Source organism: Gossypium hirsutum, chromosome D10 (genome assembly GCF_007990345.1).
Source record: "Gossypium hirsutum isolate 1008001.06 chromosome D10, Gossypium_hirsutum_v2.1, whole genome shotgun sequence".
Lineage (NCBI taxonomy): Eukaryota > Viridiplantae > Streptophyta > Magnoliopsida > Malvales > Malvaceae > Gossypium > Gossypium hirsutum.
In genome coordinates this window covers 10,062,707-10,090,136 of record NC_053446.1, presented here as the reverse complement: position 1 = coordinate 10,090,136, position 27,430 = coordinate 10,062,707, and the positions used below count along the sequence as shown (strand labels likewise).

The 27,430-nt window shown below is 33.5% G+C and overlaps 2 protein-coding genes across 7 annotated transcripts; both read right to left on the bottom strand.

Moving 5' to 3' along the window:
• Positions 1 to 1,311: 1,311 nt before the first annotated feature.
• On the bottom strand, positions 1,312 to 19,702 carry LOC107914189 (uncharacterized protein YacP). 5 transcript variants are annotated; one of them, XM_041103083.1, is made up of 12 exons: positions 19,408 to 19,702; positions 19,307 to 19,325; positions 18,421 to 18,642; positions 18,246 to 18,323; positions 18,042 to 18,166; positions 17,798 to 17,958; positions 17,281 to 17,350; positions 15,237 to 15,291; positions 14,487 to 14,570; positions 13,613 to 13,651; positions 3,131 to 3,177; positions 1,312 to 1,745 (listed from the first exon to the last, which is right to left on the bottom strand). In XM_041103083.1, exons 3-12 carry the CDS (start codon positions 18,523 to 18,525, stop codon positions 1,640 to 1,642), a joined length of 870 nt encoding a protein of 289 aa, XP_040959017.1. In that variant the 5' UTR covers positions 18,526 to 18,642; positions 19,307 to 19,325; positions 19,408 to 19,702; the 3' UTR covers positions 1,312 to 1,639. The 5 variants fall into 5 exon arrangements, with proteins under 5 accessions (XP_040959017.1, XP_016698483.2, XP_016698482.2 ...); XM_016842994.2 differs by lacking the exon at positions 19,307 to 19,325; XM_016842993.2 differs by lacking the exons at positions 19,307 to 19,325; positions 19,408 to 19,702 and having other exon boundaries at positions 18,421 to 18,814.
• A 3,179-nt stretch (positions 19,703 to 22,881) lies between these two features.
• LOC107914188 (MLO-like protein 13) lies at positions 22,882 to 27,415 on the bottom strand. Of its 2 annotated transcripts, XM_016842992.2 has the most exons (14): positions 26,666 to 27,415; positions 26,506 to 26,563; positions 26,034 to 26,245; positions 25,404 to 25,520; positions 24,768 to 24,816; positions 24,602 to 24,681; positions 24,300 to 24,374; positions 24,111 to 24,193; positions 23,968 to 24,017; positions 23,823 to 23,863; positions 23,537 to 23,731; positions 23,398 to 23,465; positions 23,266 to 23,326; positions 22,882 to 23,178 (listed from the first exon to the last, which is right to left on the bottom strand). In XM_016842992.2, exons 1-14 carry the CDS (start codon positions 26,786 to 26,788, stop codon positions 22,954 to 22,956), a joined length of 1,437 nt encoding a protein of 478 aa, XP_016698481.1. In that variant the 5' UTR covers positions 26,789 to 27,415; the 3' UTR covers positions 22,882 to 22,953. The 2 variants fall into 2 exon arrangements, with proteins under 2 accessions (XP_016698481.1, XP_040959016.1); XM_041103082.1 differs by lacking the exon at positions 25,404 to 25,520.
• Between the last annotated feature and the right edge of the window lie 15 nt (positions 27,416 to 27,430).

The following is a 27,430-nucleotide window of genomic DNA, read 5'->3' as shown; positions in this document are numbered from 1 at the left end:
AAATTAAATTTGACTATTAAAATAAGAGTGAATTGCTTTTCTTTAACAAAAATATTAACTAAATATTAATTTTTTAACAATGATAACGTAACAATTTATATGAAAGTTTGTGTCTACTTCATGTTACATGATACTATTTGCCTTATAACAAATAATTTAAATATTATAAAAATATTCAATTCAAAAATTTAAAAAGTCCAAAATCCAAAAATATATATGTCTCATAAAAATTTTTTAAAAAATAACATAAAGAAATAGTATAAAGTACACGTGAATTGTCATACAAGTTATCATGTTTAAAAAATTAACGTTTTTCTCAATATTTCTGTTAAAATAACAATATTTCAACTCTTGTTAAAAGATTAATGATCAAATTCAATTATTTTTAAAATTTTGATAAAAAATTCAACGCTTCTTAAAAAATTGATAGCTAAATTGACAAAAAAATAATAATAAAAGTTAAATTAATTTTAATCCGTTTAATATGCTTAAATTTGATATTTAATTTTTATATTTTAATTTTAACATAATTTGCTCTTTATATATTTATAATGTTATTAATTAATTCAAATAGATAATATCATTAACTTTTCAATTAAAATGTTATACAATTATATATAATTTGAAAGTAAATTTTAAATCCAAAAAGTAAAGGGATTAAATTCTTGAAAATAAAAATACGATGTTTTAAATTTCAAATGTACAAAAAGACTTGAAATCATGGTTGTTTTAACCAAATCATATTGATTGAAATATCAATCCAAAAAGAAACATTAGATCGGTTGACCCGCAAATCGGTAGACTTATAGAATATTTTCCTATCTTTTTATAATTTTTAATAATTTATTTAATTAAACAATACAATTAATGACTTTACCGATTCGACCACCGATTTGGTTATGAAAACGTGACTTGGAGTATATTTTAATATTTAAATTTTTACTTTATAATTTAACACAAACAAATCATCAATCCAACGCAAAGAGGAAAAAACCATACTAATAATAGTTATTTTCTTTCTTTTTCACCATCTTTCTTCCATATTTCCATGCATTTAATAATAATCATGAAGTCCAATTGAAGATAAGATAAAAATAAACGAGGGAATCATAACAATAGTTGCATCTTCTGATAATATAAGATCATACGGAACTTTTAATAAACGTGCGTGAGCACCACTTAACACTCTCAGTTACGTGTAGCTCAAACATGGGTAATGTAGGAAGAATATAACAAAACCTAAGTTCTTATGCATAGACAACTCACACAAATACAGCCTTATAAAAAAAGTATTCTAACCGATATAGCATGTGTTATTAACTGTAAAATTTTTAAATAAATATACAACACTGTAAAAAGAATTATTACATGGAGAAACAAGAGTACAAATAATTTGATATAAATACACCCAAAATACATGGATTGTCAAATCTAGACAAGTAGAAATAGCAATGAAAAGAAGATTAGAATGAGGTAAGTAGTTACCAATTTTACTACTTCCATCAGAATTGTGCTTACCATGATTTATGAGCCAGGTATACCCAATATGAATATCACTTATCTAGGTATATACCAAGATTAGCATTTTGATTATGCAATATTCAGCTGAGAACAATAACAACAAACCAGATCCAAATAGCTAGCAGGACTCATTCTCAGAAAGCTGTCTTCTTAGACCCTTAAGAGCATCAACAACTTCAGTATCGAGATTGTGCTTCAATAGTTTACCTTGAAAAGAAGTAGATCTGAAAAAGGTGAAAACATGAATCAAAATCATTTTCATGTCAAACCTACAAAAGTACACTTCATCCAATAATCAGCCTAATATCAACATACTTGACTTTGATATTGAGTCAATTATTGCTAAATACTTTTGGTGCGCTGTAATCAAGATATTACTAAATCTGGAAAGTACTTATCTTAAAGTTTAAAAACATTGAGACTCGTGCTAAGTTGAAGGATATCACAAATCTCAAATGAGATGTGAGCTGTGAGCTGTGAGCTGGAGCTGTGAAGTCGAGTAGGCTAAAAGATAAGTCTACAGGACAAGGCTTAGCTTAAGTTGCCAAATTCTGCTTTAAAAAGGGTTATAACATTAACAGTCCAATCATAGTATGATTATTTTCTTTATAAGATGTTGGAATATGATCCCAAGGCCAAAACCGTGTATGCTCATTGCATTTTGCCTTCACTTCTACCCACAACCAAGAAACTATGTATAATGGTCATTAACAAATTCTCTTTGCATAACATGATAAAGGGGTTCCACTAGTAGACGTCACAGGGAATAATCTCAGAATTTATCATTAATGCACTAATACACTATCACCGAACCACATTCTGCCACTTCAAATCTTTGAAAATAGATACAGATTATTTTTTATGAAGTGAGATAAAGTGGTTCACTGGCATCGTAGTATACAATGTTGGTGCATCAAATACAAATTCTTCATCTCAAGCCATTTTATAATACCTACAAATATGACTTTACAAGTCTAGATTCACATTTCATGATTGAGCATTAAACCAAGGATACCTTAGACCATCTCCATTATTTCACAGAAGTCATGTATCTTTATAAAATTTGATATTCCTATGTTGGCGGATTTATTTGTTTGAAGCGGAGTAACTATTTCAAAGTACGGAGAACATATACATGTATCATCATTATTAGCTATTAGATTATTCCATTAGCTCAGGCCCCATGAGATCCCTAGTGAACCTTCTTCATCAAGCTTTGGAGACAACTTGTCATAGATCTCTTAAAATGACCAATATTCCCTTGTTTCTATGGTCGCATGTCAAGCAGCTAAGGCCACTATGTATTATGATTTTGGCATTAGGGCCCATCTTTCAACATGATGTGATGTTTGCCTAATGTGAATCATAAGTTCAAAATGCCCTTAGTTTGTTTCTATGGGTGCATGTGAAGGAGATAAGGCCACTACATATTATGATTTTGGCATTCTATTTCAACATGACGTGATATTTGCCTATGGTCAATCGTAAGTTCAACTAGTAGTATGATAATTTTAAAATGAGTACCTAAACCACACAGTGGCATGCATTTATTTATTCTTTTAATTTCTTAGGTGCAAATTTTTGTAATTTCATTCCAACTGGGGAAAACCTTTGTTCTTGAAGCATCCTCTCAACCTCCTTCTGTGAAGCTTTAATCTACACAATTAAAGAGAAACCATCAATAGAAATTATGGTATACAAACAATCTTCCAATAGAAAAAAGATATACAACGATGACAATCTGTCATAGCATGGATGCAATTTACATACAATACTTCAACATAAAAGGGCTACATCAAAGGTAAAAATTTGTTGTTAGAATTAAGTGACCCAAATCCTTATTTAAATAAAATACTGTAGTAAAATAAAATAAAAGTAAAATCCCTATAGAATTATACTTCTTTTATTTTATTTTAGAATAAGGCTTCTAAACCTTATTAAACTCTATCTATTTGATATTATTTGAATAAGGAGTTTCACTCCTATTAGAATACAAGCCTATAAATAGGCATAGTCTACTCCTCTTGTAATTAAGTTTTCAACATAGTGAATCTTCTCCTCTGCCCGTGGTTTTTTCCCAAAAGGGTTTCCACGTAAAATTTGTGTGTTTTTTATTTTCTATTTCTATTTTTCTTTGCAATATATTATCATTACCGACATTAGATTTTTCTCAAATTGGTATCAGAGCTTCCGAGTTGTTCATCTCAATCACAGTAATGACATCTTTGAAGTACGAAATTCTGCTGTTGGATCGCAACACCAAATTTGCATTGTGGCAGATAAAGATGCAAACAGTTCTTACACAGATGGACTTAGAGGAAGCCCTACTAGGGATAGATAAGATGCCTTCAACTTTGACGGAAGAGAAGAAGCGCAAGGATCGAAAGGCGTTAACACAGTTACATCTGCATTTGTCTAACGAAATTTTGCAAGATGTGATAAAGGAAAAGACTGCCGCTGGATTATGGAAGAGGTTGAAACAGATATGTATGTCGAAAACTCTAACTAGCAAACTACATATGAAGCAGCGTCTTTATGCTCATCGTTTGGAGGAAGGTGCATCTGTGCACGAACACTTAACAGTGTTCAAAGAAATTCTCTCAAACTTGGAGGCCATGGAGGTTCAGTATGATAAGGAAGATCTAGGGCTGATTCTACTTTGTTCGTTGCCCCCGTCTTATTCAACCTTTAGAGATACGATTTTATATAGCCGCGAGTCTCTCACAGTTGATTAGGTTTATGATTCTTTAACCTCTTATGATAAGATGAAGCATCTTGTGGTTAAAACCGACTCTCAGGGAGAGGGTCTTATTGTTCGTGGGAGACAAGATCAGAATACTGATGATGATCATGGAATGACATAGGAACGGAATCCTCGCAGTAAATCTAAAGGTAGATCGAAGTCTTCAAACAGAGGTAAAACTTGTAACTTTTGCAAGAAGAAAGGGCACATTAAATCTGATTGCTATAAGCTACAGAATAATATCAAAAGGGAGGCTGCGAATCAAAATGGAAAACAACTAGAAAATTCTGGTAAAGCTGATGTTGTAGAAGATTGCAGCGATGGTGAACTTCTAGTCGCTTCTGTCAACAATTCCAAAGCGAGCGAGGAGTGGATCCTTGATTCGGGTTGCACCTTCCACATGAGTCCCAATCAGGATTGGTTTACAACTTACGAAACAGTGTCTGAATGTATTGTGTTAATGAGAAATAATGCTTCATGTAGAATTGCAGGTGTTGAAACAATTAGAGTTAAAATGTTTGATGGAGTTGTCAGAACACTCAGTGACGTACGACATGTTCCAGAATTAAAGAGAAATTTAATTTCATTGAGTACTCTTAATTCAAAATGGTACAAATACACAGCTGAAAGTGGGGTTTTGAAAATTTCCAAAGGTTCCCTCATTGTGATGAAAGGGCAGAGAAAGACTGTCAAGTTAATGTTTTGCAGGGTTCTACAGTTACTGGTGATGTAGCTATGTCATCCTCTTCCTTATCAGATGATGATATTACTAAAATTTGGCATATGAGCCTAAGGCATATGAGTGAGAATGGCATGGCAGAATTGAGCAAAAGAGGACTTATTGATGGGTAAGGAATTTGCAAACTGAAGTTCTGTGAGCACTGCATTTTTGGGAAGCAAAAGAGAGTTCGATTCACCAGAGAAATCCATAACACGAAAGGAACGTTAGAGTATATACATTCTGATCTATGGAGGCCATCCAGAGTGCCTTCGAGAGGTGGAGCTAATTATATGTTAACTTTTATTGATGATTTTTCCAGAAAAATGTGGGCGTTCTTCTTGAAGCAGAAAAGCGATGTGTTTTCCGCATTTAAGTCTTAGATAACCATGATTGAAAAACAGACAGGAAAGCAAACAAAATATCTTCGCACAGATAATGGCTTAAAGTTCTGTTCTGATGAATTTAATAAACTGTGACAGTCAGAAGGGATCATGAGACACTTGACAGTTCGTCTACTCCACAGCAAAACGGCGTTACAGAACGAATGAATAAAACGATCATGGAGAAGGTTCGATGTATGTTGTCAAATGCCAACTTATCAAAGCCATTTTGGGCAGAAGCAGCCTCTACTGCATGTTTTTTTATCAACCGATCTCCATCCGTTACTATTAAGAAAAAGACTCCACAAGAGGTATGGTCTAATAATTCTGCTGACTATTCTGATTTAAAGATCTTTGGTTGTCCTACGTATGCTCATGTGGATAATGAAAAATTGGAACCAAGATCTATTAAATGTGTTTTTCTTAGTTATAAAGCTGGTATAAAAGGGTATAAGTTATAATGTCTTGAAAATAGAAAAGTTGTAATTAGCAGAGATGTTTTTGATGAAACTGCTATGCTACCTAACTTATCTCTTAAAAACTCTTCCAATAAAGAAAATCAAAAGCAGGTGGAGCATCAGATTGATCTAGAATCTACAACAGAATCGACTATTAAAGCCAGTACAAAAATTCAAAATAGAGTTTCTTCTTCACCACAATACTCTATCGCCAAAAACAAAATTAGAAGACAAATTAAACCTCCAAAGAAGTATGCCGAGGCTGATCTAGTTGCTTATGCTTTAAATGTGGCTGAAGATATAGATGCAAATCAAGAGCCATCTAATTATTCTGAGGCGGTTAGTTGTGAAGACTCAAAAAAATGGATGTTTGCTATGCAAGAGGAGATGGAATCACTACACAAAAATCAAACATGAGATCTTGTGAAACTTTCTAAAGGTAAAAAGGTTTTTCGTTGTAAATGGGTGTTTAAAAAGAAAGGGGACTCCAAGAATTGAAGAACCCAGATATAAAGGAAGACTTGTTGCAAAGGGTTACAGTCAAATTCCAGGAGTGGACTTCACAGATATGTTCTCTCCAGTTATGAAGCATAGTTCGATTCGAGCTTTGCTTGGTATTGTGGCCATGCATGATTTTGAGCTTGAGCAGATAGATATAAAAACTGCATTTTTGCATGGAGAACTTGAAGAGGATATTTACATGCAACAACCAGAGGGTTTTACAGTTTCAGAAAAAGAGGACTATGTTTGATTGCTGAAAAAGTCCCTTTACGGTTTGAAACAGTCACCAAGACAGTGGTATAACAGGTTTGATTCCTTTATGACTTCTCTTGATTTTAAAAAAAGTAGCTTTGACAGTTGTGTTTACTTTAAGAAAAACATTGATGATTCTTTTATGTATCTACTCCTTTATGTTGATGACATGTTGATAGCAGCGAAAGATAAATGAGAGATAAGAAAGGTCAAAACTCAACTAAGTAAAGAATTTAAGATGAAAGACTTGGGACCAGCAAAGAAAATACTTGGTATGGAGATTCTCAGGGATAGAAAAGTAAGTAAATTGTATCTAAGTCAGAAAGGGTACATTGAGAAAGTTCTTTCCAGATTCAATATGCAGAATGTTAAGCCTGTTAGTACTCCTTTAACAGCCCATTTCAGACTTTCATCGGTTTTATCTCCACAATCAGATGATGAGATTGAGTACATGTCACATGTTTCATACTCTAGTGCAGTGGGATCTCTCATGTATGCCATGGTTTGTTCACGTCCAGATTTATCATATGCAGTTAGTACAGTTAGCAGATACATGGCGAATCTTGATAAAGAACATTGGAAAGCAGTTCAATGGATTTTAAGATGCTTACGAGGTACTACCGATGTTTGCTTACAGTTTGGAAGAACTATAGATGGAGTCATTGGGTATGTTGATGCTGATTTTGCTGGGGACCTCGATAGAAGATCTCTCATCAGTTATGTCTTTACAATCGGAGGTTGTGCAATCAGTTGGAAAGCCACTTTGCAAACTACAGTCGCTTTGTCTACCACTAAAGCTGAGTACATGGCGATTACTGAGGCTTGTAAAGAAGCTACATGGTTGAAGGGACTCTTTAGTGAACTCAATGAAGACTTTCAAATCAATATAGTATTTTGTGATAGTCAGAGTGCCATCTTCCTTACAAAAGATCAAATGTTTCATGAGAGAACAAAACACATTGATGTTCGGTATCATTTTGTTCGTGATATTATTGCTCGTGATGATATTGTTGTGAGCAAAATTAGTACTCATAAAAATCCTGCAGATATGATGACTAAGTCACTTCCTATAACCAAGTTTGAGTATTGCTTAGACTTGGTTGGTGTTCATTATTGCAAATAAACCCTTAAGGGGTTTTATGGAAGAGGTGGAGAAACTCGTTCGTTGAGAGGTCGCGATGAAGAACTTGTTCATTAGGAATTCGTGTCAAGGTGGAGATTGTTAGAATTAAGTGACCCAAATCTTTATTTAAATAAAATACTGTGATAAAATAAAATAAAAGTAAAATCCCTATAGAATTATACTTTTTTTATTTTATTTTAAAATAAGGTTTCTAAACCTTATTAAACTCCATCTATTTGATATTATTTGAATAAGGAGTTTCACTCCTATTAGAATAAGGTTTACAAGCCTATAAATAGACATAGTCTACTCCTCTTGTAATTAAGTTTTTGATATAGTGAATTTTCTTCTCCTCTGCCCGTGGCTTTTTCCCCAAAGGGTTTCCACGTAAAATCTGTGTGTTCTTTATTTTCTATTTCTATTTTTCTTTGCGATATATTGTCATTACCGACATTATATTTTTCTCATTTGTCATAACATGGATGCTTATCTCTTATTCAGATGAATGATATCAAGTAGCAATACTTTGTAAGAAAGACTAGGCTCGACCATATGGGTATATTCTCTCTTGATGATCTAGAAAGGAAAGGACTTATTCGACCATAAAAGGAGACATGGTCCTCTTAATCATCCATAACCATAGGATGAGGGCATTGCCGATTAAAAGAAAGGAAAATCCAATATATAATTAGGATTGAGCCTCTCTTAAGAATAATAATAAGTGAAATTTACTGATACATGTAACTAGATGAATGCTTCAATCCTCATTAACTAATACAAGGCTAGTTATTCCATTACATTAATTTGAAGATATTTTCTTTGCATAAAACAATCTCTCTCGCACACGTGCTAAAGTAGCAGCCATAGCACATACTAACTAAAAGGTTTTTACAAGTTTATCTCTAGCTCAGTAAGATATTTATCATCTTGGTGTGATTAGGATTTATTCATTATTTTGGGTAGATTATAATTTGCTTATTATTTTTTATGATTCAAGAGTTAATATTATCAAGTAGCTGTGATGAAAGGGAGGATCAAAGGCAACTTGAAAATCTCTTATATATCTCAAGGGGCACAACGTCTGGTTTAAAATAATGAAGTGAAAAGAGTTGACTCAGTTTCTACAATCGAAACAGATTCTATCGAGAGAGAATTCAATGCTGGAGTTGAGAAAAAGCAAGAAACATTGAAGGCAAGTAACAGTTTAAAGGTGATGCAACCTTTTAGAGGAAAGCTACTCGCAGTCAACATGAAAGCTAAGTTTGTGAAAGTTGTTGCTGAAAATCTAGTTCTCGTGGTTTTAGGTGAAACAAGTAATGCTAAAATATCCTTAAAAAAAGAGAGAGTCTTGGCGAAAGAGGCATGAATGAGGAATTTCTACTAATAATTGGCTATGACTGTTGTCCCAGACTTGCATCTTATTCTGATGAGCTCAACCATTAATGCCGATTTGTTCTCTAAACTTCTGCCTAAAGCTTATGTTAGGAGGGGAATGCATGAGAGTCAGTTTACTTATAAGGTATACACTTTTTTTGGATATTACTTTTGTGTGCCAAGTATGCATTCAGCTATTTTGTCCAGATTATGCAAATGCTTACTAGATAGGATACTTTACAAGCAATCCTTCAACTTCTAGCTATTCTGTTAGTCATATAAAAGCACCTTCTGGAAATAAAGGTTTGCCAAACCCAACGAAACATGCTAATATCCTCATGTGAAGTTGCTAATTCTAAGGATTCTAGATTACGTGCAACACTCCAACACGAAATGCTACTAAGATGAACAAGTTGGATCTAGGCTTCTCGAATCCTTATTCTCCACATCCCTTTCAAGGAGCAAATAAAGTTTCTCATGCCCATGGAGATAAACTAAGGATATTAGTTATTGGCACCATGGCTGAAGCTCAAAGAACACTCAATTTGGCATCTTATGAATAAGACGTGGAGCAATATATGCACGTATATGCTGTTGCATATTCACTTGCTTGCTTAACTGATTTGAATTCATCCATTGGAGGCAACCATCAATTTCCACCATTGTCCACTTCTGAATATAACTTACGCCTTACATTAGAAACTAACATGTCTGATGGAAAGAACTTGATTGTTGTGATCTACAATTCTTTGGGATGGAAAAGAGAGGATGCAATATGTCTTACGGTTGTTAATGAAGCTGTTACTGTTCATGATCAAGAGGGAAGAAAAATTGAAACACAGCTTGTTCCAATAGATGCCTATGTGGACCTAAGCTATCATGCTAGAGCATATTTAGCAGTTGGATCAACATCAAAAGACGTTCATAGTGTGAAAGAAACTTCAAGGCAAAGGCCGACCGTTATGGTGGCTTAAGGCCACCCCTAAATTTTTTGGGAATTTTTACTTTTCCTTCAAATTTTTAGAAAATTTTAATTAGGCCCCCCAAAATTTTTAGAAAATTTTATTTTTCTCTTAAAGTTTTTTGAAATTTTTAGGTAGCTTCCCTTAATGTTTTGAAAATTCCCATATACCTTTTAATTTTTTTTGAAAATTTTAATTAAGCTCTCTTAAAATTTTTGAAAATTTTCAATAATCTTGTAGATTTTAAAAATTTTAATTAGACCCAAAAATATTTTTAAAAAATCATCATTAAACTCTTAAAATTTTCAAAAATTTTACTAGGTCTCCAAAACTCATCCCAAGATCCGCCACTGCCTTAAGGCCTGAAAGTCATCTATATCTAATATGGCGCATTAAGTTTTCCAATTTTATTCTGTACTTAATTTCCCTCTGTGTGGCTGCCGCAAGATCAAAGTTTAAAAGTTAAAACTTTGGCTCTTTTTCCATTCATGTGTATCCCTCTTGACTTTGATCTACAACTGTTCTTTTTCATTCTCTCCTTCACTTTGTTTCACAACAATATTTTATCCGGTGGAGGTAGAGGTGGAGGCGGAGGCTTGAGATGGCGGCTGACGGAAATGAAGGGCCACCTTCAGTTGAAATAAGAAGAGCAAAAGAGGGGCACCAAAGACGCAGCTTTGATTGGTAAAGAGCGAGCCAAAACTTTTTAAGTTTTGATCTTAGCTTTAGGGTTTGGCCATACCGTCTGCTCCCTTTAATGTTTAGGTTTTTTTATTTTGTTTTATTATTTTAGGCTTGGATGAGTTGGGTTTATAAGTTTTTTTTTTTTGGTTTGGACCTTTTTTTCGCTTTGGGCCGGGTCTTTTTTCAGTTTGGGTCATGATATTTGGCCCAAAAATATAAAAACTGGTTCAACCAGTCTTTTACAGATTCATCCGGCTCAACCACAGTTCACACCATTTCACAAGTCAACTGATTCCCTCTCTTATTCCGGACCAGTACACCAGCTAGTTCCCAATGTGACTAGTCCGACCAGCCAGTCCGGCCCAGTTTCGATAACAATGGTGTTAAGTTTGTAGGTGCAACATCACCTTCCAAGCTTTCCTCTCTACAACCTACTCTAAGGGGGCCAACAATTGGTATTCGAGGCAAAGTAATCCTTGCCTTTGAAGCAAATGGATCCTAAAAATTTGGGGTCAGGTTTGACAGATCTATTCCTGAGGGCAATGACCTTGGCGGTCTTTGCAAAGAAAATATGGTTTCTTCTGTGCTGCTACCTCACTAAGCTCGGATATTTCTGAAGGTGATATTGACAAACCAGTTGCTAATGATCCTTTTGAGGTTGCATTGAATGAAAGAAAAAGCAATCCCTTGAGACAGAAAAGTCTAGCTGGAAATACAGATAGGAGACTAGCTATAGAAAAAACAGGCATGGAAGTTCTTATATCAACGTTGAATCAAGAAGTTGCAGTTAGACAGTTCCTCACAGCAAAAGTCAAGGATTTGGAAGTGCAAACCACTAGAGAGAATTGTTATGAAACATGCAACCTCAAAAGGAGTTACTTTGGAAGCAATGTTTGGATATGGAATTGAAATTAAAGAAGAACAGGATGATATGGCACATGTTGGCTCAGCAAAGTTATTAGTCATGAAGAAGAAGCTGCAAAGTGCTGATATAGAAATTTATGCTGAAGCGGTAAAAGTTTTCTCACCGAGACAAGTTTTCCAAGGGGGAATGACACGAGAGGTTTATTTATTTTAAAATTTTATTATTTCAGTTTTATTTTATAATATTTTTTTAAGTACTAAATAATTTTTTCGATGGCTAAGATTGTGTTAAGAAAAAACTTTATTTTCAAGAAACTCCAGTAACTTTTCTTGCAAGAAAGTCTATTATATCAACCCTAAGTTCTTTACAGTTCCAACTTTCTAACTCATTTTCCAGCCCTAATCCTTTTTATTGCTGATGTTTTCTTCCTTAACCACATCAAGCTTCTAGTTGAGCTATATGTGAGAGGGATTGTTAAGTAGTATTATCCTACAGCTGTTAAGTCTTGGGTTTTATGATTTTATATTCAAATTGGTCAATCCACTTATTACCTATTGGTTTTAAGTTGAATAATTAACAGATACAATTTTATTTTTCAAGTTTTAATTAGCTTTTTGATGATGAATGTTTTCGGTGAGGTATTCAGTGTTGTAGTTTTCTCCCTCTGTTGATTCTTTTTAACCCCCTATTTTTCTATTTATCCCCTAATTTCATTTTTTTTTCCTCCCTAAATACTTATGTTTAGTTCTGATAGTACTTCAAATTTCTATTTGCTAATCTCTTTCCCTACTTGTTCCACATCAATTTGGTATTAGAACCTAGAAGAGCTTTACTGTCAGCATATTCTCTACATCTATAGGAAGAAAAAAGAAAAGGAGAATACATCCAGCTAAATCAAAAAAAGAAAAAGAAAAATGCAGAAAGGGAGACAATTAACAGATTGTTCTAATGACAATGTCCACATCAAGATATTCAGGAACCCATTTCCTCTCAAAGAGCCTGAGGATGAAGCTGTCCTGGAAAGAATAGTAGTGCTCCCCAAACTAATTTGATGATAGATGACTTGGGCATTAGAGATGGATTAAAAGGTGGAAATGGGAATGAGATCACTGATACTAATAGTGTGACTGCTGAGTGTTAGTCATGTTTTCCATGTAGCAAATACATTATCCCAGTGGCATGCTTTTGAGCCTTTTTGTTTTCTCCACTAGTCTTCTTAAGGCATTTTATTGGTGGCAGTAAGTGTTGGTGATGCATTTGTTGCTTGCTTCCAGTATAGACAACAATTCCTATTATGGGTTCCATGGAGCATAATAGTGTTTGCATTAACACTTTATGGACTCAAGTTTTTCCAACCAAGGGTGACTGATGGACTAGGAATTCCTATAGATGAAAGAATGTTTTTTGTTATCCAATCTTAAGGACATAAATATGTTCAAAAAGTACCATAAACAGGACAAAGACTTTGATCACAATTCATCAAATATAACCTTCAAGGACAAGTAAGGTTCTAGCAGAAGTTTCTACTCACTACATGGGTTATATTGATTAGGTTCAAAATGCCAAGGAAGATCTCAAAAGGTGATTCCATGATTTCAATCTTGAGGCAATGATTTTTCTAAAAGGAGGAAAATCTTCATGTTTACCTTTTGTTCTTCGATATTTGCCATCTAGCTGTTGTTACAATGTAATTATTTATTATTTGTTTAAGATTTATCAGTAAGGATGAGATGTTATCAATAAATTTTATAACAGCTTGTGAGTGTTAGCGTTAAACTGATTCGTTAAATATTTCATGTTCGATTCTATTGAGTTCCTCAAAGGTTGAGTCCCTTTTCATGACAGAAGATGGTTTTTTCTAGTATTGCAAACCTATTTCACAACAAAGAAACTGGACAAAATAACAAGTATAACATCAGTTTGCTCATGACAACATAACTATGTTTTCTAACAGACACACACCAATAAATAAGTTTCATATGGGCATGGAATGCAAAAATGCAGCACTTGGTTAGAAAAATGCCTCACCTCAGAAACCAATGCCTTGGAGCTCCAAATAAAGGCTCCCTGAACAAAACCATTAACATAAATAAGTCCAATGAATAATCTAATAGACCATTCCCAAACCATTGTCAAAATAGATTACACCTGCCTAAAATAATAATACAAGAGATAAGCATCCCCAACAAGTATCAAGACAATCAGACAGCTACTTGATTCTGAAACCCTAATTTCTTACCCAGTATAATTTGGAAGATCCACCTCTGTAATTTATTGACTAATCACGCTTTTTGGTTTTAATTGTAACACTTCACAATTAAAGATAATGCGGATGAAGATCCCTTTTAGCATCACTTTATCACCAAGGATACTAAGGGAGTACTCCAACCATCATCAGTGGCATCTTCTTAGTTGCCATGATTTAAGCAACCTACTCATAGTTTCTACACATAAGTTGCAACATCTTACTAAAGGAAGCTGGACAATATTTGTTATACATAGGGTGGAGAAATATCTATCTTAATGATAGTGAATACATAATGCTCTGGAATTTCCTGGTCAACCTGTGATGCAACTTTTTAGCTGTGACCCCAAAGAATCCTTAGATGTCAAGCTTACTTTACCAAGTATGATTTGCCATACAACCATAGTACTTGTGGTATGACTCATAAGGTACTGTGTATTCTACAAAATTTTGTGATTGATACAGTGTGCTCATACTTCAATATCCTTTTACCTACTTGTTACATCAGCATCTCATAGTCCATGGGCATCCCAAGTATTGAGCAAATTCAAATTTTAGATGAGTACGTAGCAGAAAATACCATCAGATAATTATAGCAAAGTAGAATGTCATGATTGCTACAACAGAATAATTTCTTGATCATAAGGCAATGCTCACCGCTCCATGTGCTGCATGCTGCTGACAATGATCAGAAGTCACAACCCAAACTTTGGGGCACCCATCCTCCCTCAGAGCTACAACCTGTTATATATTTGAGATGTACACTAGAAGTCACTAACAAGGAAATAGTTCATTTATTTTATAGAAAGATGCCTACTGAAGGTGTCATGGAAAAGAGTGAGCAACAGATGTTATAGGAAATACCTTACAGGGCAGACTAACCTAGATGCATAACTGATACTATCCCCTAATGCTGAATGCATAACTGGAACTATCCCCTAATGCATACAGTTTATCAGAGGAGAAGCAACTTTGTTATGAGACTTGTCAGATACTTTCTAACATATTCCAAACCATCATGCCTAAAATTCCAGAGAAAAATTTACCTGGAGGCCTCAACATTAATAAGTGTTTTTATTTTCCCAATGAAGTTTAAGGGAGCACATAAGAAGGATATGCTGCATGTCTTTGGAAGATACTTGTACCATCCATTCATAATAATCCTAGAAGGTTCTCGAGCAAATCAAAAACATGATTTGTAGCTCGTTTTCCTTTTTGTCCAAGAACATAATTTATAGTTTAATAATCTAAAGAAGATAAAAGTAAAACTCTACAATGCGACGTGAAAAAAGGAAGCATAATGAGGCATGCTAAAATCAATCCTTTTATTCTTCCATATATAAACCAAATATGTTAAATAACCAGTAAAGAAACAATCGAAATTCTCAGCGAGTTGTTATCTCAAACCTCCTTTTCGATCCATGCATCAGCACAAGACTCTCCTGAGTAAACTATATCAATGCTGAAAATTGGAAATTGTTAACATCAGAAATCAAAATCTTATAGAAAGAAAAGAAATTCAGTTATATAAATAAGGCAACGTTGAAATATGAAGTATTTAAGACCATGCTGCCAATTCAAGGAACATTATGCACATACCATGGCTCTATGTTACTGGATTTGATGCAAGTGTTGGATACAGTATGTGTCTAACAAGGACATGCTCATTTTTTGTAAGATTTTGCATATATATGGAGGGTTGTATCATCATACCCCTGTTCAAATATGTGTTGGACAACGAGGACTTCAAGAAAAATGAAGAGTCAAAGCAACATATCTACAGCTAATTATCGAAGTTTCAGTCGCTCAACAACCATCCATATCAAGCAATGACTCTTCCTATTACTTTTTTCTTTTCTTTTTAATAGACTTTTAACTTCTGTAGAAGATACACTGCCCTACATGTTCTATGCATTTCATGCAAAAACTATAGACACCACTAACATGCACACATAATACAATGAATTAAGGTCATTCCCAAGGCCCGACTAGTCATACTAACACAAATATAGAGGAAAAAGGTCAACATAACCAACACTAGAGATTCATAACTGTGGAAAAAAATGTGAAATCCCTTTATTTTAATGAATGATTAACACCTCTTTCAAATTGGAGACTAAAAGTCCAATTTTTTGAGCCTCGTCTTAATATCTATTAAACAAAGGGTAGAGTTATGCATGCAACTTCAAGTTTATTGTCTGACTAATGAATTCTTGCACATCTACCAAGTGATCATGAAATTTGGATTGCCATGAGACATGATGTAAAGCATCAGACATGCCAATGTTTGAATAGAAGAAGTAAAGCACAAATGTAGAATAAACTAAAAACCATTTTGCTCAGTCCTAAAAAACCAAAATGAAAAATAGCAGAGGATAAACTTAAGAAAAGTTAGTAACCATGCAGATTTGTTGATTTCGCAGCAAAGCCATTCATAATCATACAAGCATGGAGTTTTAAGCTGGATCCAGCATAGAGGTGCTCATGGGCCGGGCCAGGTTTGGATTGGGCCCATGCAAGGTATCTAGACCAATTTTTCAATCCCAAACCCGGCTCAACCTGAAAAATGAGCTTACTTTTTTTCCCAAGCTCAGCCAAATTTAAGAAAGGTCAACCCGGGTCCGACCTGCCCATATTTTATTTTTTTTAGATCAGTTTTTTATTTAAAAATAAGTTTTTAAAAATATAATACACTAAATGCACTAAAAAACGCTAAAATAAAAGTATTCAAAAACATTAAAAAAGCATGATATTAAAAAACAAAAATAAATATCATAAAGTTTTATTGTATTAAATATAATTTTTATATTTTATATTTTATATTTTGGCTTGGGTTATTTAGTTGGGTAAGTTTTTTCTAGGTTTTGGGTAAATGGGTTTAATTGTTATTGGGTTAGTGATTTAATATAAATATATATAATTATTATTTAACATATATAATTAATATAATTAATTTTTATAACATAATATATTCAGGCCAAGCCGGGCTCAGGCCAAAAAAATCTTACCCAATACTCGGACCATACAAAAAACAGGTCTTAAATTTTACCCAAGCCCATTTTTCTGGACTCGTATTTTTGTCCAAACCCTCCCATTTTTGGGCGGGCCTTCGGGCCTAAGCAAGTGGGTGACCCATGAGCAGCTCTAATCCAGCAAGTGGAAAACAGAAAATGTAAACCTAATCAAAATAAAATGAAAATCAGAATGAAGATTTCCAGTAGAAACAAGCAAGTACATCATAAGTCATAACAATGATAATGTTCTGATAATAGGTTACCTACAATTACTAAAAAAGAAAAAAAAACTGATCCATCTATACGTAAAGGAAGTTCCCTGGTTTATCAAAACAAGCATGTTTAGCATAGATAAAGATATTTCCCAGTAATGAACTTAAAGAGTAAAAGAGGACAGAAATTATTTTAGATAATAACAGAATCAGAATTATAAGTACCTGGCAAAAGTTTCCTTGTGTGTAGGAAGTCCAGACATCATAGCGTCAAATACAACAACCACTTTAACCCCTGAAAATATTTCAGAAGTAACAGAGTTAGCACATTAACAATTCAGCTAAGGCATCCTATCAGACTAGTAAACTTGAACCTTGTTCCTACATAACCCCATGAATCCGATCAGAGAGCTATAGGACATTAACAATTGGTAAAAAAGAATTAAAGGAAGTTTTTCACAAAAATGTGTGATATTAATCAAGTAACTTAATTAATACCTTAATAAGTTATTGAAGATACTGAAGCAGAAAGGTGAGTTAAATTATAATATTCTAATTGGTGCATAAAATTAACTTACTTTTGCTACATGTTTAGATAGTTAACCATCATTATAATATTAACTTACTTTTGCTACATGTTATAATTCCCAGGGAAAACTAAGAAATAGAGCATTTACAACATATTTAGTCATTCCACACAGAGATGCGCAAAGGTTATATTTGGAAGAAGCAAAGCATAAACCTCTTAGCATACTAAAAGTTATAAGTTCATCTATTAGTTTTTGGCGAGCAATGTCAAGCCTCCCTTTCATAAAATGCTTCTTCAGCTTCATCCAATAGCCACATACATTGTAACCATCGACGAGCAATACAGGGACAGCATCATCTAAACCCTGGTTGGTACTGTAAAAACTTTTAGCACCAAGAAGCTGAAAAGTGAATTGATTCAACAAATGATCTAAGAAATAAACTTAGACAGTGCTTACTAATAAAGGGTCGTTGTAGGATCACGATAAAGCTCTATGTCTTCAGGAAGCTCCTCCTTTTGCACCTTCTTTCTCCTATAACTAGTTGCAGGCTTAGGTGCACTAGATTTACTCTTTTGGAATTCCTACAGGAATTTTTCTCATATAATTAAAGAATTTAAGATAAAGTGTTTACAATAAAACAGCAGCTTAATGCTTACATACCTTCCACAACTTCAAAAACTGCAAGTTCTGCTTGACATTGGACGTGATTCTTGGAGGAGCTGATTCAGGACCCTTACCCTATCAATGGTAAAGCTAGATTGTCAGAGACAGTCTAGTCTAAATGGAAGGGCAAAGCTCCAAATAATCAAAAGAAAAATTGGTCCAAAACAGAAACCTTATGGGGAGAAGGAGAAGAGGACTTGTTGAGGATGACTGCCAAACCCTTATAGCTAGCGGAATCGCTGCAGCAATGATGAAGTGAAAGACTGATAATTCTCATCTTCCGGGAAGACCACTACATCATTAGCTCTGTCCCTTTCCGTCGCATTTAACCGGAAAACCTGAAAAGCCTCTTTCTGCGATCTACCGCTAAGTTCACTACGGATTGGAGAGCTTCCTAGAAACACATCATCATTATTCTCGTTACTTTTTTATGGATAACCGGTTGGAAAGAAACGTCACCACAAGAATTTTCCAACACCACCAGTTTTCAGGCAGGGTTTTTTATAAAGCATCCCTAAACTTAACAATTTTTACCAACTTAGTCCCTTTTTTCAGTCCATTTTTATTTTGTAATTTGACAAAAACAAAATTAAAAATATATAATATTAGTACCTGAACTTATCCAGATTGGTACCTATTATTTTTTTTTGTTCTAGATTAGTATCAATTTTTTTTCCTGTCCACTAGTTTGGTACGTGACGTGACCTACATTATTTAAACAAATATTTTTTTTAAAAACTTTTTTTTTTACTTTTCTCCCCCAATTTTTTGTTGTGTTTCTTCTTATCCTACATCTTTCTTCTTCTTCCTTCAACCCAAGTTACTACCTTGGTCGCCATTGCCGGTTAGCTTCCTTTTCCATCTAAAAATGGTACTGGAGTATAGCTCTCCGTTCACTCACCACCAATGATTTATAGAGAAAGGGGAGTGTACTTGAGTCTTAACCTTATTTTGCTATAATTTTCTACTTTTGTGGTTTGGAAAAATTCCAGGAAAAATAGAAAGGGAATGGTGGCCATGGCTTTGCAGTGATTTAAAACAATTGCATTGAAGTGTACCTGAGTCTAATTTCGTAAACTGCAAAAATCCCAAACAAGATTTAAGAAAAAACAAAAACCAAAAAAAAAATATAGAGAAAGGGGAGACCAAAGATCCTTACAATCCCAAATAGCTGATTCGAAAAGTGATGTTGCCATCAGCAAAAAGAAAGGGCTGTATTAACATTCGGAGAGTTTACGGCCACGGAAGAGACGATCCCGATGAGCCAAAACGACGTAGTATTCAAAAAAAAAAAGGAAAGCAAGGAAGAATACTACTATGAAAGAAGGTAGTAAAGGAAATGATAAGATTTGTAACGTTCAAGAGGGCGCTTAAATAGCAGTAATAAAATTTTGAGGAAAAAGTTCCCACAGTCGTTAGAACCACTCTCTGTTTTGCAAAACATCGCCAATCAACTGTCAAATTCATTTGTTAACCCAAAAAGAATTACAAAATATTAGATACTAGCTGAAAATGCTTCAATACGAATTAATGTCTCACTAAAGCAAATTGTTAATGTAAAAGAAAGTAATCAACGCCTGAAGCATGAGAATTAGTTAGTTCCAAATATAAAAATCCTCGTAAAAGGAAAGAAGTAAATATTTAAAATGATCATATTATGGGCAAGTGCCCAAAAAGAGGCTAAAGATATAACTAATCAAAAAATCCAATAACTAATCAAAAAACCCAAAAGGAGATTTAAGTACCTAAAAATGGTGATAACGAAGAGAACTCGATAAGTGATGTTACTTCAGTAAAAAGATAGAATCGGAAAAATATAGTTATTGACAATAATTTTGCTTATAATGTTGTTATTTAAATAGAAAAAGAAAATGCATATCCTGAACTTAAATCTATTGAGGAATGTAGAAATGGAAAAGATTAGTCAAAATGGAAAGATAAAATTCAAGCAGAATTGAATTTACTTTCTAAATGTGATATTTTTGGACTTGTATTTCAAACACCTAACGATGTAAAGCCAATAGGATATAAATGGGTATTTGTGTGAAAAAAAAATGAGAAAAATGAAGTTATAAGATATAAAGAACGACTTGTAGCACAAGGATTTTTGCAAATGGCCGACATTGATTACAATAAGATATATTATCCTATGGTGGATGTAATCATGTTTAGATATTTTATTAGTCTGGTAACACGTGAAAAACTTGACATGCGTCTAATGGATGTTATTACAGTCTATTTGTATGGTACACTTGATAGTAAAATTTATATGAAAATCCTTGAAGAATTTAAAATCCCTGAAGGATTTAAAATCCCTGAAGGATATAGAGTTTCTTGGGAAAATTGATGGATCAGATTAAAGAAAAATTTATATGGATTAAAACAATTTAGACGTATGTGGTACAATCGTCTTAGTGAATATTTGTTAAAATAATATTATAAAAACTATTCAATTTGTCCATGATTCTTCATAAAAAGGTTTGGATCATATTTTATGATAATTTCTGTTTATGTTGATGATCTAAATATTATTGGAAGTTCTGAAGAGTTTCAAAATGCAGTAAATTGTTTAAAGAAAGAATTTGAGATAAAATATCTTGAAAAAACAAAGTTTTTTCTTAACCTGCAGATTGAACATTTAAAAGATGGAATCCATGTCCATCAGTCAACTTATACAGAAAAGATCTTAAAGAAATTTACATGGATAAAACACATCCATTGAGTACCCCAGTGGTTTTTTTTATCGTTAGATATGAATAAAGATAAAATTCATCCTTGCAAGAATGATGAAGAATTTCTTGATCTTGAAATACCATATCTAAGCGTCATAGAAGCATTGATGTATCTTGCAAACAACACAAGACTTGATATAACTTTCGTTGTAAACTTGTTAGCAAGATTTAGTTCTTCTCCAACATGTAGACATTGGAATGAAATTAAACATGTATTTAAATATCTCAGTGGGACCATTGATACGGGATTATTTTATTCAAATTATTCAAAATCCCTATTAGTTGGCTATGATGATGTTGAATATTTATCAGATCCACATAAAAGTAAATCTCAAATGAGATATTTATTTACATGTGGAGATACTGTCATATTATGGCGTTCAACAAAACAAACATTAGTTGCTGCCTCTTCATATCGTGCAGAAATAATTGCAATGCATGAGGCAAGTCGAGAGTGTGTTTGGTTAAGGTTATTGACACAACATTTCTAGTAGATACATAATTTGCCTTTTCAAGAGAATATGTCAACTATTTTATGCGAAGATAATGCAACATGTATATCTTAATTGAAGGGGGTCACATCAAATGTGATAAAATGAAACATATTTCACCAAAATTATTTTTCACTCATGATCTTGAGAAAAAATGTTATATGGAAGTTCAACAAATTCGTTCTAGTGATAATTTAGCATATCTTTTTACCAAGGCATTACCAACTTCAACATTTGAAAGATTACTACACAAGATTGGAGTGCGCCGACTCAAAGATGTAATGTGATGTTGTCATTAGGAGGGAGTCAAAAACATGTTACACTATTTTCCTTTAACCATTTTTTGTCTCATTGGGTTTTCCAGGTAAAAGTTTTTAACGAGGCAACTTATAATAATAGATTATGTACTCTTTTCCTTTATTAGATTTTTATCTCATAAGATTTTTCCTAATAAATTTTTTTACGAGACATTTTCATTGATGGATATCCAATGGAGAGTGTTGCAAATCCATTGATAAATAGATGTCCATAACCCCCTCAAATTTATCTTATTGTAACCCCTAAAGAATGATTGTCTATAATTCCTAAGTTCATTAGTTTGTAACCCCTAAATTAATGTTGGTCATTAATGCTTTATAACTTATGATACTTGAAGCCCTATAAATAAAGGGCATGTACAAGCTTATTATATCCTAAGTGAAAGTTCATTTCATTATCTTTTTTTTCTCTCTTAATTTTTCTATTCTTTGTCTAGTTTTATAATAAATTTCAATTTTTACTATTTACATAATAATGAAATCCAAGCCATGGGACTAGAAAAAGAAAAAAAGAGGCTTCCATCTGGTGTTAGGATTAGCCCAAGAATGCGATGGACAGCAATGACTTACGACAACGGCTATAGTTGTGAAAGGAAAGAAATAAAGAAAAAATAGAATATATTTTTATAATTGAAATGGAATCAATTAATCATATTAAAAAGGGTAATTAGGAAGAAAAGTAGTATTTATAATTAAATATAAATTTGATTAGGAATTAAATATGTAAGGTCAGAAATTTAGATAAATTTTAAATTTATCAATTTTGATTTTTTGAACTTATATTATGTATTATCAATTTTTTTAAAATTTCAATTTCAATTTATATTATATCATTTTTGTTGAAATTTCAAATTTAAATTATATTATATCATTTATATTTATCAATTTTATGAACTTAAGGTTTTGAGTAACATTAAAAAAAATTAAGTATTTTTCCAGTTGATTTAGAAATTACTTAATTCATTAAAAACTTTTAAGTAAAATTAAGTAAATTTTTTTTATTATTCACATGATATTCCCAGCCAGTGTTCCCTTTTATATTTTAAGTAAACCTAGCTTGATTTGAGGTAGGTCAAGGTATAAAGATTAGATAGAAACTTGAAACATAAAGCTTAATGATTAATAATTTCACTAGTTGGTGAGGGTAACACAAGTAGTTGACGGTTCATGGGTTTGGTCCACTATACTGCACTGTTATCGATAGTGTAGTTTCTCCCGCGATACTCATTCCGGTTGGCATGCTTTGATAAGATTCTTTCACCATTCTATCCATCTGTGTGGTATTTGTGGACTCATGCTTGCTTGCTTCACCTTTTCTCTCCGTGAACCACTTGTCCAATGACGACCGCACAAACTCCTTAAACAGTCCTTCCTTCAATTGACTACCCATCTTTGATTGTGTATCATGCAACCATCAAAACACACAAGCTAAGGCCACTTCACTCATGGATAAACATATTTGTGTAGAAATACCTACCAGTGTGACCAAAGCATACAAAGGCAAGGTGCTGTAACTGCATAGAACTTGAACCATTACACTGCAAAAACCAAAAAGTTCTGTAAAACAAGTAAATGGACTTTGAAATCATCAAATGTCAAATGTTTTTACCCCATTATAAGTCTAGGGATGATATAGCTCATTCTTTCCATGATGCATGAATGGAATCCATATGTACACTGTATGAAACAAACTAGATCAGTAATATACATAGCCAAAGAGTTTAAAAAGCAGATATTGCTAGACATACCAATATCCAGAAGAAGAATGCAAGCTCAAATGCATTTTGAAAGAGAATAAAATGAATCAAGTGAAGAACGATTCCAGGCTTTTCGAACCAAAAATGTGTGTCGGAAGGTTTAACTTGTGTTGCTTCACTCACATCCACCTCTTGCGCTAAGCGAGTGATAATGTGCTCTAACTTGGTTCCCACGAGAAGTAAAAGCTGTACACCTCCATTCAACTCAAACAATTAATGTCATCTGACTCTCAATAATATTCCTAAACCACTGAATATGGCTAATTAATCTACTTACAATGACAGGGAGAAACGATAACCAAAAATAAGTATGCCACCCTGCTTAGATATATACAAATATGTTAGGGGTACATAGAATCTCATACATCGAACACTGTGTAACCAAAAGCACTGCTATGCCATTTAGATTAAAGGAAAATTACCTTCCACGTTCAATAGCAAAAACACCACCACAAATAGCCACAGGTACCAGCTATATATATGTGACACAGGATGAAATATTAGTAGGGGTTATGTATCTTAAACTTAGAATAAATCTGATTTTAAAGAAAAAAGAATTGATCACCTTATGCCAACAATCTTTTTGAAGTCCACTTCAAGTGTCCGAATCATGTAACCGTGAAAATCAAAGTTTCTATGACCTTGAGTCTGTGGGGAGAAGAGGTAATCGGTAACACCCTTTTCATCAAGCCATAGACAAAACTAATTGTTCCTAATAGTATTATTGATGATCATGATGGTTTAGGGACTTAACTCTGATAAACCCTTCTCGAAGTGCTAAGTAGTCTGACTTGGTAACAGAATCATAAAACTGTTTGAAGAATGACATCTGCCAAAACAACATATGTAATTGATGTCATATAGTGATCATGTCAAAATAATGCTTAATGTTTACAGCTATATATATATATATAAAAGTTAAATTCTCAAGGAACACAGGTCCAAAAAGCCTTATTTGAAAAGGCAAGGTGTGGTTCACAGGTTGGCTACCTTGAAGACAGCAAAATTTAACTCATTTACATTTACCAGAATAATATAAACGACTACAAGACTTACAATCCAGCTCACAACAGCTGCCCTTCTCCAATATCCTTGTGCATGTCGTGCAAAAAATGTATGATGATGATCGGTATCCTCTGCTGGACCAGATAACATGGTTAACAACAATCTTACCAAATAGAAATCAAAGATAGCTTAGTTTGGAATTTTTTATTCTTGTCACCATTTCCATGTTTCAAAATCAATTCTTCCCACTGCTTCCATTGTCGTATCTGCATAAGATGAAGAAAATTTACGAACTGCCTTAGTCTGTAGGGTTGAAAAAAAGAAAAAAAAAGGATTTCGAGTACTTGCCCAACAAAACAATCTTATATATCAACTAAGTTGTCCCTGCTAATAGTTTCGATTACCTTGATTATGTATACTTGCATATGTAAAACATATTACTAACCAAAGTTGTAGTTATATAAAGACAAAACATACTTTGAAATAAATAATCTAATTTGTAAGAAGAAACTGTAAAAATAGAACGACAATATGTCGCAAAGAAAAAAGAAATAAAAATAAAGAACACACAGATTTTTACGTGAAACCCTTTCGGGAAAAAAGCACGGGCAAAGGAGAAGAAAATTCACCACGTTGAATTCGAATGATTGTAAAAGTAGTTTCGACTACATCTATTTATAGGTTGAAAAACTTATTTCTAATCAAAGTTAAATATATTATGTTAATAAATACTAAATATATTATACACATAAATACTAAATCTTTTAGAAAGAAGATATATTTTGTTTAACTTGCATTGCAAGCAATCTCTTGGAATTTGAATCACACAACTCTAATAGTAACAAAACATCACCCTTGCTCCTCCAAGAACCATCGTAATGACGCAGAATATCACGTGAACAACTGCCAATACAAAGATGAAAATGTGCAGATGATGTAATGCTTCCAGTGACAATAAGGGGACCTTCCCCTGAGATAAAATAAAAATAAAAAAAGAAGGAAAGAAAAGAAAATCAGATTTGAGCACGATTTGGAGCCAAAATCAGATCAATCTCTTCTGGAAATGTTTAGTGTTGTCTGCAGTTCATTAATAATGTATTTTTCCCTTCAAAGTAAGGAAATGAAGCTCACAAGGACAAAGATTTGCAGTGAGTTGTTATATTCATTCTACATGAGGTAACTTTTTGAATATGGTTTGGTACATATATAGAATCTCGAATATACACACTTGAGATATTTTGAGAAAATATTGTGTTGTTATATAGGCAATTCATACATCTGTGTCGTGTGTGTGGTCTAATATATGCAATGCAAAATCATAGCATGGAGGAAGAGATTGAGCATTTACGAGGTGCCTTATTCTACTTCAAGTCATATTAGTCAGATAGTACCCCATAAGTTAAGTGACTCCACACCATATGCTTTAGCAAGCACGAGCACAGTATTGGAAACTTAACAATTTTGTGAGACCATGATAATATACCTCACGCGAACAATGGTCTGAGCCGCTATCTGTGGAGAACAAGCGCCGTCTATTGTTTATAGCTTGAGAAGTATATTCTTCATGAGTTTTCTCTTCACTATGCCTCTTGCATGGAAGCAGACTAGTTGCGAAGTAAGCCGGGATGCAAATTTCACATACTAGACCTTGAAAGACAGTTAATAGAAGGGAAATGAATCCTAATAGCATCAGCTCTGTCAACAAACATCAGTAAGGAATTGGTTAGGAAAAACCATAAACTTACAAATTCAAGGCATGGTGAAGTTATATACACCGTGTTTACTAGCTTGGGAGATTATTTGTAATGAAATCCTTCCCGTATTCCTTTTACCTCATTAATGTTGCATATTTAAATATGCACTGTTTTATGACAACGACATGAGCTGCCCAACTATTAACTTAAAGAATTTCTAGCAAGCTAATATGAGAAGAGAGAAAAAGTAAGAAAGCAAACCTTCTTTCAATTTTTGTAATGCTTCAAATAGTGCATCTTGTTTCTTATGCTTCAAGTACTGGATTGCCAAACACAAAACAATGGAAAGATTTTCTTAATTTCATACAATGTGATATTATACTAGTTAAACATAGAGGAGGAGCAAAATTGTTTCAGAAACCTTCCCGAGGCGATGAAGACATCGTTCAGCGATAATAGATATGAGAACAATGATGAAACAGACAGCAGCTACCACCCAGGTTGGTGTAAACTCGAGAGAATTGGACTCTTCTTCTGCCGACATATCTTAATTTCATACAATGTGCCAAGAAATAAAACAAATGCAATACTGTCGTATGGTTGCTGTCACCAATATATAAAATGCCTTAAAAGGAAGACGAAAAGGTGCCTAAAGAATAAGCATATACAAACGCGAGGGAAAAGAATTTAACTGAGGACAGTTGAAACGGAAAAATAAAAATAATAATAAATTGCCAAAGAATCAACCAAGTGACAAGAAAAGCGCAAATCTCAGTCACAGTTGATAGGAATAACTTGAGCTGAACCCACATTTTTTCTTTTTCTTTGCAACACAGCTACCCTAGATTCTGCTACTAACCCACCCAATCCTTTACTCTCCAATTTTCCGGCCCCGTCGATAGCTTGGCTGTTTCCATGCACCAATTTTACCACTTCAAAATTTTGTGTTACTTTGAAATCATTGAGAGCGGGGTACACATGTCGTCATTATACGCTTAACTTGCCATTTAGAAATCAAAAACAAAACCTTGAGATACAAAGAAAAGAGGAATAAATACACAAAAACCACATACATTCTGATTCAAGCACACTCCCGGTCTGGTTTGTGAGAAATACTCAAAAGGGAGAAAAGAACAACAGTGAACTGCTAAGGCGAGATTTCTATGCTCTGAAAACGGCAACCATT